General features: G+C 43.4%; 1 protein-coding gene across 1 annotated transcript in view; it reads right to left on the reverse strand.

The window, feature by feature from the left end:
* The window catches only part of LOC137092056 (junctional adhesion molecule-like), a 42,178-nt gene that overhangs the window by 1,671 nt on the left and 27,790 nt on the right, over positions 1-12,717 (reverse strand). The window contains exons 5-9 of the mRNA XM_067456342.1: positions 2,076-2,177; positions 1,507-1,599; positions 1,277-1,327; positions 756-869; positions 452-595 (exon numbers count right to left, since the gene is read on the reverse strand). Coding sequence (XP_067312443.1) covers positions 452-595; positions 756-869; positions 1,277-1,327; positions 1,507-1,599; positions 2,076-2,177 — 504 coding nt within the window. The remainder of the gene's footprint in view (positions 1-451; positions 596-755; positions 870-1,276; positions 1,328-1,506; positions 1,600-2,075; positions 2,178-12,717) is intronic.

Consider the following 12,717-nt stretch of genomic DNA (forward strand, 5'->3'; position numbering starts at 1 on the left):
GACCTTTGGCTTATTCTAAAGTCATGATTATTGGGTTTTAAGTAAAGCAATGTGTGTTTGCACAGGTGAGGAGTTTGTGTGAGGCACTGATGAAAGGTGTTGCATTTTGATCGCTTGTGTTTGAAAAAGGAAATCAAGATATTCGTCTTAGATTTTTGTGTTAGAGAATTGTGTGTGTGTGTGTGTGTGTGTGTGTGTGTGCGTGTGATGTGTGTGTTCTGCAAAAAGTGTTTTATGAAATTGAAAACTGAGTTGGAGGCAGAGAATTAGCGTATGGTTCTGCAGATTTGATGGTTCTGGAGTTTGAGTGTCAGGTTTCAGAAAGTGTGTGACAAGTAAGATTTTTTTGTGTAAGCAGTTAAAAAAAACTGTAAAAACAAATCACTGCTTTTCTCATTTGTGAATATTTGTCCTTTGTCCTCCTTATAAGATCTGATAAAGAGTCACTGACCTCCTCTCGAGGCTCCAAAAGCAAAGTACATGAGGGCGAATTGTAATGAAGGCAGAATAAAAAAAGTGAATCCAGCTACAAGATCTAATTTATCATTTATCCATTCCCAAATCTCTCCTTGACACGGCATCTCCACATCTAAAACTAGAAAATTAAAGACACATTTAATCAAATGTTTTCTTCACGTCTGCGTTATTTATAATGGGGGCTGTAAATAAATGATATTAACATTGAGTTATCATTATTCTATTACTGTACTCACAGCACTTACTCTCAAACAAACGAAACAGACAGAAATACTTACAGAAAATGATAGAGATGACACAGAGCAGAATCAGACCACCAAACGCGGCTATTATTATTATTTTTTCAGACTCTTCGTAATGTACAATATTCCCCCAAGCAAGACTGATGAGAACTGGAACAGAACAACGGCAAACCTTAAACATGTGGCTGTTGAATGCTTGATTCTGATTGGATGACGCCATTTTAAGGCCTGTGATTATTGAGTTAAAGCTACACAGCAGCTCCAGGCCGTGTGTGAATTGAGTCAAAGCTCTCGGAGGAAACATATATGCGCACAGAAACTTGATTTCAGCGCTGATAGTTTAACAACAAGAAACTGTAGTTTCACTGAAATGGTACATTTCTAGCAGCGAGGTGATAATGATAAAGTATAAGCACATGACAGTGTGTTATCTAGTGATAATGTGTTTATCTAATGTTGTTATATTTATGTCACTGCAGATTATTTCAGCTATCATTGTGGATTATGACAGCATGATAATACACACGGTCATATGGAAGATTTTAAGATTTACCAACCTGAAAAATAGAACAGCATAAAAATGACAAATTCAGAGTGAAGACTGAGTACTGTGAACAGAAATGGTTTAAATCTAATGAATATATATATAGCAAATTAGACCAAATTAATAATTAATATCACATTCATGTTAAGAACATGTCTAAAAATCTCATAAATAATACAGAGAATATGGGAATTATGTGAAGACTCCTGGATGAAATAAACAAATTCAATGAAAGATCCAGACCTGACATCTTCTTTAAATACGGTGCAACATTTATCACCATCAGAGGCCTCAGAATATAAAGAGCACAGCAAGAGATCGTCTCATACAGAAATCCTGCAACAAAACCAGATTAACAAAACCAGATTCATGTGAATTGATTGGCTTCAGATTTTTTCCATTTTGCTATTTAGCATCCATTACAAAAAAAAAAAAAAAAAAAAAAAAAAAAAAACACTTCCCATCAATCTACACACCTATTATAACAAATAAAAAACCTGATTTGTGATAATATTGTAAAGGACTTATACAGCCAAGTTGAATCTACATACAAACTTAAGGTAGCAACATCTTTTTTTACAGTGTGGAAGTCAATGTTTTTTTTTCCCCAACAAGAATTCAAAGAGTTTTGAAATGACATAAGTGTGTGTAAATCAGCTTTTATAGATCTAAATACTAAAAGCACTTCAGCAAACAGCTGCAACATGACAGCATTTAAAAAAGAGGCCATTCTTTTTCACAAGTATTGCATTTCAAATATCCAAAGAAACGAACATTTCTGGCAGTGTGATCAATATATTTGACTCACTCACCTTCAGTAACACCCCAGAGGACAAAAGCCACAAACATCATTATATGTGGGAGAAACACCTGAAGAAAGCCAAGAGTCCTGACACGTTTGGCTGCAGTAGAGTCTGTTAGTGAGGAATGAATAGTTATTAATAACTTATTTTGTATTGTAAGAAATGCTATTTACCTGTTTTAATGAAATGCCATTTGCTTGCTTGTCATTTGAAATTCAATCAGAGATACTAATGATGAAGATTAAAGTGAAGAAGGAGAAGAGTGTCTGCATTGGTTCCTGATCGATTGCTCCTGTCTGTCTGCCTGCTGCTGCTGCTGCCTGCCTCAGTGTTTGTAGCTCTGTATAGCTGTGTTTGAATCTCTATTTGATATATTTTCTTTGTTATTTACACTGCTAAATATAACTTACTCATCACCATATAGTGTTTAATACAGCCTATCAATTTAAATTTGACATTACTAGCTTTTAATCTAAATCACTACCACACGTTAGCTTTTCGCTAGCCTGGTAGCTTTCCATCCCGGTATCCGGGTCTCTGTTTTCTGAGTTCTTTAGACAACTGTGGTGAGTTGGATTATTAAAAAGACTCCATCAGACAACTGTGGTAAGTTTTGGATTCATCAACAAATACGGTAAGCCATGTCTTCTTCTCCTGTCATTGTCACTTGCACTGCATGCTACATGTTTAGCATATCTATCTCCGTTGGCGAACAGGGCTTCACATGTGATAAATGTAAGGAATTAATCAGGCTGACGGAGAAGATTTCAGATTTAGAGACACGCATTCCAAGCTTTATGTGAGAGTAGTGAGAATGTAACAGCTTTAGATACTGCTTTGGATGCGACTAGCTTAGTGAACACTCGGGTGACGATGAGAGCATAGTTGTGGATCAAAAAACCACTCTTCCGTTCCGATTAGAATATCAAACAGGTTCTCCCCACTCAGTGACGCACCCACTGAGGATCCTGTTGAAAGTGCTCTAGTTATTGGTGATTCTATTACACGGAACGTGAAAATAGAGACACCAGCCACCATAGTCACATGTTTACCGGGAGCCAGAGCGCCTGACATCGAAGCAAATTATAAAGTGCTGGCTAAAGCTAATCGTAAATTCTCTAAGATTATTATTCACGTTGGCACTAATGATGTTCGACTTCGCCAGTCGGAGATCACCAAAATTAACATTAAAGAGGTGTGTAAACTCGCAAGTACGATGTCAAAGGCCATACTGTTCTCTGGTCCCCTCCCTGCTAAAAGGAGTGATGAAATAGTTAGCAGATTATCATCACTCAATGGCTGGTTGTCTAAGTGGTGTCTGCAAAATAACATAGGGTTCATAGACAATTGGAGAAGTTTTTGGGGCAGACCTGACCTGTTGAAGATAGACGGCATTCATCCCTCCTGGGCCGGTGCTGGTCTTCTCTCTAGTCATTTGGCACATAGTCTTAGAGATAAACCTTAACTCACTGGGGCCCAGGTCAGGAAGCAGACAAACTGGCTAAACCAACCGTCTGCTAGCTGTCTCACGTCACCAAAGTCAGCTAAATCCCAGCACATAGAGACTCTTTCACCTAGATATTATCACATAGAGACTGTGTCTGTTCCCCGAATTAGTAAATACAAAAAACCATCAAAACCATTCAACAGTAAAAATTTAATTGATGTCTAACAAATAAACAACAGATATAATACGGATGAACAATTGATAAAGCTTGGGTTGCTGAATATTCGATCCCTTTCTCCAAAAACACTTATTGTCAATGATATGATTATAGATCATAACTTAGAAGTGCTGTGTTTGACAGAAACCTGGCTAAAACCTGACGATTGCATTACTTTAAATGAGTGTACCCCCCAAAATTATTGTTATAAACATGAGCCACATCTGAAAAGTAAAGGGGGAGGTGTTGCTATAATTTATAATAATATTTCAGTATTACTCAGGAGTCTAGTTTCAAATATAATTCCTTTGAAGTTTTGGTGCTTTATGTAACGCTGTTGTCACGGTTCATGGGTTCAGTGACTCATTCTCTCACTGTGTTTGTGTGGTGCTGTTAGAGGCGTGGCTACTGATTGCTCCTCTCATCATCATCGCCAGCTGCACCTGATTATCTCCCCTATTTATTCACCTCACTCACCCACTATCTTTGTCAGATCGTTACAGGCTTCCTGTGTGTGTGAGGTGTACGTTCCTGTTCCCTGGCGTTCTTGGTCGGGTTGTCTTTCCTGGAGGATCCTCGGCGTTGGATTGCCCATTGCGTCCCTGTGATCACAGTCCTGCATGCCTGCATCTCCTGCCTGGGATCTTGTCTGTCCTACAGCTTGTGACTTCCTGCTTTTCCTCCTTTTTGTGAGACTTGGTTCATTTAAACCTATAACTCGCTTTTGGATCTTGTGTATTTTTCCAGCAGAGCTAACCTGACAGAACGATCTGACCAAGATGGATCCAGCGAGTGTTAACCAATTACAGGACTATCTGACTGCCAGCAACCAGCGCATGGAGCGTCAAGAGGATCAGGCGGCTAATACAGCACGGGCCGTGCAGGCATTAGTGACGCAGGTGTCCGAGCTCACCAGTCGGATGCAACAACTAACACCACCCACTGCGCCCATCCCACCGCCCGTTCCCCCCACTCCAGCTGTTATCACCAGCAGTCAGGAACCACGGATTCCCACTCCGGAGAGGTATTCAGGTGAACCTGACCTGTGCAGATCATTTTTGACTCGGTGCTCTGTATACTTCTCTTTACAGCCAATTACCTTCTCCATGGAGGCCTCGAAGGTGGCACTGGTGTTGACGTTGCTATCGGGACGTGCCGCTCGTTGGGGAACGGCGGTGTGGGCCAATGACCATCCATGCTGTTCCTCGTTCCTGGCACTCTCAGAGGAAATGAGGCGGGTCTTTGACCGCGCTGTAGCGGGTCGTGAGGCAGCGCGGAGGCTGGCTAGTTTGCAGCAGGGTGATCGACCCGTATCTGATTACATGATCGACTTCCGGACTCTAGCTGCTGAGTGCCGTTGGAATGAGGAGGCGCAGTGGGACATGTTCCTGCATGGGCTGGCTGACCGTGTTCACAGAGAGATATATGCTCTGGACCTACCTAAGGATCTCAATGGGCTGATGGAGCTGGCGTTACGGGTCGACGCTAGACTAGAGCTTCAGGATCAACGTTCACGTTCTAGACGCGGCGCTGGATTCTACGAGTTCACCCGGGAGAACACGGTCAGCCCACAGGTCGATCACGAGCCCATGCAGGTCGGACGAGCTCGGCTTTCCCGGGAGGAGAGGGAACGTCGACGATCGCAGGGCCTTTGCCTCTACTGTGGTGCAGCGGGGCATTTCCTCGGTAACTGCTCTGTAAAAGATCAAGCCCGACAGTAGATAAGAGGTTACTGTCGGGTAGGTCCACGCTGGGGAAATCCTCGTCCACCACCCTCCTCTCGGGAAGACTGCAATGGGCAAACAGGACTCATGACTGTCAGGCGCTTGTGGACTCTGGAGCCGAAGGTAACTTTTTAGACTATTCCCTCGCTGTACGGCTCCAGATACCCATTGTTCCACTTCACCATCCCATCACTGTTCACGCTCTTAACGGACAGCATTTACCTGCTATTACACATTCCAGTAGCAGCCTTACTCTGGTGACTTCAGGGAACCACACGGAGAGTATTGACTTTCTCCTGACGGACTCTCCGCTGATTCCCATCGTCCTCGGTCACCCCTGGCTAGTCAAGCACAATCCTCGTGTTGACTGGGGACTCAACTCCATATCTGCATGGAGCAATCAGTGTTATGCCTCTTGTCTTGTGTCTGCCTGTACGTCTGTGTCTAGTTCTGTGTTGCAGGATGAGTCGGTGAACCTGTCTAACGTGCCCCAGGAGTATCTTGACCTGAAGGAAGTGTTCAGTAAGTCCCGGGCTGCTTCTCTACCTCCTCATCGTCCTTATGACTGTGCCATAGAATTACAGCCAGGTACGTCTCCGCCTAAAGGCAAGTTATACTCACTTTCTGTTCCAGAAAGGGAGGCCATGGAGAAATACATTTCTGATTCGCTAGCTTCCAAGTTCATCCGGCCTTCCTCTTCTCCAGCGGGGGCGGGGTTCTTTTTTGTGGGTAAGAAGGATGGTTCCTTGCGACCTTGCATTGATTACCGAGGGTTGAACAACATCACGGTTAAGAATACTTATCCTTTGCCGTTGATGTCTTCAGTCTTCGAGAGGTTGCAAGGAGCATCTATATTCACAAAACTGGATTTACGTAATGCCTATCATTTGGTCCGCATAAGGGAGGGGGATGAATGGAAGACTGCGTTTAATACCCCCAGGGGCCATTTTGAATATTTGGTCATGCCTTTCGGGCTGTCTAACTCCCCTGCGGTCTTCCAAGCACTCGTCAATGATGTGCTGAGAGATATGGTCGATCAGTTCATTTATGTCTACCTGGACGACATATTGATTTTTTCCTCTTCTCTCCAGGAACATGTTCAGCATGTCAGACGAGTGCTCCAGAGGTTGCTAGCGAATGGGCTTTTTGTCAAGGCGGAGAAATGCGCATTTCATGCACAGTCAGTTCCTTTCCTTGGGTATATCGTCTCATCCGAGGGAGTGCGCATGGATCCCGAAAAGGTTAGGGCTGTGGTAGATTGGCCAAGTCCAGATTCCCGTAAGGCCCTACAAAGGTTTCTGGGGTTCGCCAATTTTTACAGACGATTTATTCGTAATTTCAGCCAACTAGCCGCACCTCTGACGGAATTGACCTCCTCTCGAACTGCGTTCAGGTGGTCTGGTGTAGCCGAAGTTGCCTTTTCCAAACTCAAGAGCCGCTTTGTTTCGGCTCCCATTCTCATAGCCCCTGATCCATCACGTCAGTTCGTGGTGGAGATCGATGCGTCGGAGGTGGGGGTAGGTGCGGTTCTTTCACAGCGCTCTTCCTCGGATGACAAGATGCACCCGTGCGCGTTTTTTTCCCATCGCATGTCACCTACCGAACGTAATTACGACATTGGTAACAGAGAGTTGTTGTCAGTCAAACTGGCATTGGAAGAGTGGCGTCATTGGCTAGAAGGGTCGGGGGTACCTTTTATTGTTTGGACCGATCATAAGAATTTGGAGTACATCAAAACTGCTAAAAGACTCAATTCCAGGCAGGCTCGGTGGTCCCTTTTTTTCGGTCGTTTTGATTTTTCTCTCTCGTACCGCCCGGGCTCCAAAAACATCAAGCCCGATGCTTTATCTCGCATTTTTGATCGCTCCGAACGCCCGTCCACTCCCGAGTGTATTTTACCTGAGAGACTCATTGTCTCCACACTCGTTTGGGAGATCGAATCGAGGGTCAAATCAGCCTTAGAAGGGGTAACACCTCCGCCCGGCGGACCACCGAGTCGATTATTCGTGCCCGAGAGTCTACGGTCCGACGTTGTACGATGGGGTCATTGTTCTAATGTGGCTTGTCATCCAGGAGTTAATCGAACCAATTTTTTGGTTAAGCAACGATTTTGGTGGCCTTGTATGGCTCGTGACATTCGGGAATTTGTTTTGGCTTGTTCAGTTTGTGCCATTGGTAAGACTTCCAATCGTCCTCCAGATGGGTTACTCCAACTGCTGCCAGTTCCTTCGAAACCCTGGTCCCACATTGCGCTAGATTTTATCACTGCCCTCCCGCCCTCCCAGGGCAAGACTGTCGTTTTGACGGTCGTGGACCGGTTCTCGAAGGCTGCTCATTTTATTCCCTTGCCCAAATTACCTTCTGCCAAGGAGACAGCGGTGGCTGTCGTTGATCACGTCTTTCGCATACATGGCCTCCCGATAGACATGGTTTCCGACAGGGGGCCCCAATTTATATCCAAATTCTGGAGAGAGTTTTGTAGATTACTGGGAGCGACTGTAAGTCTGTCCTCGGGTTTCCATCCCCAGAGCAATGGTCAGACCGAGCGGGCCAACCAGGATCTTGAAAGAATGTTGCGATGTTTGGTGTCCAAGAATCCTTCCTCCTGGAGTCAACAACTGTCAATGGTTGAGTACGCACATAACACGTTACCAGTGTCGTCCACGGGCCTTTCTCCGTTTGAATGTAGTGTAGGGTACCAGCCACCAATATTTCCTAGTCTGGAATCCGAAGTCGCGGTCCCCTCCGCTCACGCCTTCGTCCAGAGGTGTCGCCATACATGGAGCAGAGCCCGTGAGACTCTTCTCCAGGTAGGGGTGCGCACCAAGGCCCAAGCCGATCGCCACCGGTCTAAGCCTCCCGTTTACGTCGTTGGTCAAAAGGTGTGGCTTTCATCCAAGAATATTCCTCTGCGCTCCGTATGTAATAAATTGGCTCCCAAATTTATTGGTCCGTTTCCTGTTACCTGTTAGTCCGCCTCAAACTACCTCCAGCGTACGGGAGGATTCATCCTGTGTTCCATGTATCCAAATTAAAGCCTGTTTTTCATTCTCTTATTAACCCGCCTGCCCCGGTTCCCCCACCGCCGCGACTCGTAGATGGGGAACCCACTTATTCGGTCAACCGTATTCTGGACTCAAGACGGAGGGGACGCGGATTTCAGTACTTGGTGGACTGGGAGGGTTACGGTCCGGAGGAGAGGAGTTGGGTTCCTGCTAGGGACATACTGGATCACTCCCTCATCGATGATTACAATCGACAGGTAGGTCCTCCTGGGAGCGTCAGGAGACGCTCCTAGGGGGAGGGGTACTGTCACGGTTCATGGGTTCAGTGACTCATTCTCTCACTGTGTTTGTGTGGTGCTGTTAGAGGCGTGGCTACTGATTGCTCCTCTCATCATCATCGCCAGCTGCACCTGATTATCTCCCCTATTTATTCACCTCACTCACCCACTATCTTTGTCAGATCGTTACAGGCTTCCTGTGTGTGTGAGGTGTACGTTCCTGTTCCCTGGCGTTCTTGGTCGGGTTGTCTTTCCTGGAGGATCCTCGGCGTTGGATTGCCCATTGCGTCCCTGTGATCACAGTCCTGCATGCCTGCATCTCCTGCCTGGGATCTTGTCTGTCCTACAGCTTGTGACTTCCTGCTTTTCCTCCTTTTTGTGAGACTTGGTTCATTAAAACCTATAACTCGCTTTTGGATCTTGTGTGTTTTTCCAGCAGAGCTAACCTGACAGCTGTGTAGTGTAAATGATAAATCCCGTTTGACATTTGTGTTGGCTACTGTATACAGGCCACCAGGGCACAATACAGACTTTATCAAAGAATTTGCTGGTTTTGTATCGGAGTTAGAATTAGCTGTAGATAAAGTACTAATTGTTGGTGATTTTAATATCCACGTAGACAATGAAAAAGACGCATTGGGATTGGCATTTAGAGACATTCTAAACTCTATTGGAGTTAGACAACACGTATCGGGACCCACTCATCGCCTTAATCATACTTTAGATCTAATAATGTCACATGGAATAAATGTTGATACTGTTAAAATTCTGCAGCAGAGCGATGACATCTCAGATCATTACCTAATATCATGTATACTTAATTTACCTAAGGCTGCAAAGCCATCCCCTTGCTTCAAATATGGCAGGACGATAACCGCTGCGACTAAAGATTGCTTTGTACATAATCTTCCACATCAGTTCCATCTCCTCAGCATTACAGATAGCCAAGAGGAACTTGATGCTGCAACAGAAACTATTGACTCTCTCTTTATTAGCACTTTAGACATAGTTGCTCCCCGGCGCTTAAAGAAGATGAAAGCAAATAATCCAACGCTGTGGTACAACGAGCACACTCGGGCCCTTAAAACAGCAGCCAGAAAAATGGAGCGCAGCTGGAAGAAGACAAAACTGGAGGTTTTTCGCAATTTGTGGAAAGAGAGCATTATGGCATATAGAAAGGCCATAAAAACTGCTAGATCTGCTTATTTCTCAACTCTTTTAGAAGAAAACAAACACAACCCTAGGTATTTATTCGATACAGTGGCTAAATTATCAAAAAATAAAGCTTCAACTTCTGACGTTTGTAACCAACACAGCAGAAATGACTTTATGAACTTCTTTACTAGTAAGATAGATAATATTAGGAATAAAATTATAACCATGCAGCCGTCTACTACATTATCACTTCAGACAGAGCATTGTAGTGTCACTGAGGAAAAATTACACTCATTCACTACTATAGGAGGAGAAGAACTGGCTAAACTTGTTAAATCGTCAAAATCAACAACATGTATGCTTGACCCTATACCGACTAGGCTATTAAAAGAGATGCTTTCAGAGGTCATAGATCCTCTGCTTAATATTATTAATTCATGCTTGACATTAGGATATGTACCAAAAACTTTTAAGTTGGCTATAATTAAACCACTTATTAAAAAACTGCAACTTGATCCTAAAGAATTAGTCAATTACAGGCCAATCTCGAATCTACGGTTTCTATCAAAAAGAAAAGGCTGTGTCTTCACAATTATTTTCCTTTTTAGAAACAAATGGTATATGTGAGGATTTCCAGTCAGGATTTAGACCGTATCATAGTACTGAGACTGCTCTAATTAGAGTTACAAATGATTTACTCTTATCATCTGATCGTGGTTGTATCTCTCTATTAGTGTTACTCGATCTTAGCGCTGCATTTGATACTATCAATCACAACATTCTTCTGAATAGAATCGAAAATTATGTTGGCATTAGTGGAACTGCTTTGGCATGGTTTAAATCGTACTTATCTGACCGTTATCAGTTTGTAGCAGTAAATGAAGAGATGTCACACCGATCACAAGTTCAGTATGCTTTCAATGCTTTCAATGCAAAATGCTGAACAGTTAGTACATGCGTTCATGAGCTCAAGGCTAGATTATTGTAATGCTCTACTAGGTGGTTGCTCTGCTCGCTTAATTAAACAAACTCCAGCTAGTCCAAAATGCAGCAGCTAGAGTTCTTACTAGAACCAGGAAGTATGATCATATTAGTCCAGTTCTGTCAACACTGCACTGGCTCCCTATTAAACATTGCATACATTTTAAAATCTTGCTTATTATTTATAAAGCACTAAATGGTTTAGCTCCCCGGTACTTAAGCAAGCTTTTAACACACTATACTCCATCACGTCTATTGCGGTCTCAAAACTCTGGCCAGTTGATAATACCTAGAATATCTAAATCAACTGCAGGCAGTCGATCCTTTTCCTATTTAGCTCCTAAACTCTGGAATAGTCTTCCTAGCATTGTTCGGGAAGCAGACACACTCTGTCAGTTTAAATCTAGACTAAAAACACATCTCTTTACTATGGCATACACATAGAACATTTTTAACTTTCATTATTCAAATCAATTGACTGATTGTTAGGCTGCATTAACTAGGTCAGCCGGAACCGGGAACACTTCCCATAACACCTGATGTACTCGTTACATCATAAAAAAGAGTGGCATCTACACTAATGTTAGTCTCTCTGTTTATCCCGAGGTTTATCCCGGATCTGGGCCCTGTCCGGATCGGATGGTGGACCTGCCTGGACATGACCAACGCATCCTGGAGTGTCTGCTGAGCTGTGTCAATTGGTGTCTCCTCCGAATTTGCCTCACCGGCACGACATGCTCAAAACCCATCTTCGGCGCAATAATTCCGATCTTTCGTGTATTCATACTCTTGTGTAATCGACGCCCCATCCTAAATAAACCCGTCTCTTCTGGGATACCCTGAAATTTTGAATATTCCGATCTAATATGATTTCTGACCTGTAAGTTTGCCAGAATAATAATCATACACGGTGTGTTAATAGGCCAGAGGAGAACTGGCACCCCCGAGTCTGGTTTCTTCATTATTTTTCTTTATCATGCCCTGATCGAGTTATGGTTCCTTGCCACTGTCGCCTGTGGCTTGGCTTGCTCAGTTGGGGACACTAAAATTATGATTAAAGTTATTCAACTAATTATACAAAAAAATGTATGAATTAGGTTTTATTTAATTCTATAAACTATAATACTGATATGCCAGAATTGTCGCTATATGATAAATTAAAATAAGTTGATAACATCAGTGTTTTCTCCAGTACAACTGTACAGCCAAATCTAATTTTGTTGCACTATTGTCCTGTTTGACACTGTGAAGCTGCTTTGACACAATCGTGATTGTAAAAGCGCTATACAAATAAAGTTGATTGATTGATTGATTGATTGAAGAGTGTGAGAAGATGAAAACAGCGCAGGTGGCAGAGGAAGGACATGCGGCGAATCAGACATTAGCTGTAAATGGAATTGTAATTCACCAAAAACAAGTTTAAAAAGACAGAGGAATAAATCACTTCTGCATTAAAGGGCTGGTAAAACACATTCTTCCGAAGGCTTGTTGTGTTTGGGGTGCACTGTAATATGTTCTTAGCCTGACAAACCAGACCCACATCAAGATGTTTGGTCTGGAAACTCACCATTGACGGCTCAATCCGAGGGGCGGGATAAAAGGTTGTCTTTCAAACTCCCTCTGCACGCGATAGGATAGCGCTACACCAACCAGAGCAACGAAGGTGAAGCAGAGCTAGTTGATAGATTAAACATTCGCCGTATCCGGTCAGCAAAACTCAGATCAAATCTTCCCTTTTTAAGAATGCCTTCAGTGCCGTTCTTTGTTCTTTTCTCAGAGAAAAGCTTAAAGGACAACTCCGGTGAGAAATGAACCTAGGGGTAATTAACAGATGGTTACCGAGT

This window comes from Pseudorasbora parva, chromosome 2, assembly GCF_024679245.1.
Source record: "Pseudorasbora parva isolate DD20220531a chromosome 2, ASM2467924v1, whole genome shotgun sequence".
Taxonomy (NCBI): domain Eukaryota; kingdom Metazoa; phylum Chordata; class Actinopteri; order Cypriniformes; family Gobionidae; genus Pseudorasbora; species Pseudorasbora parva.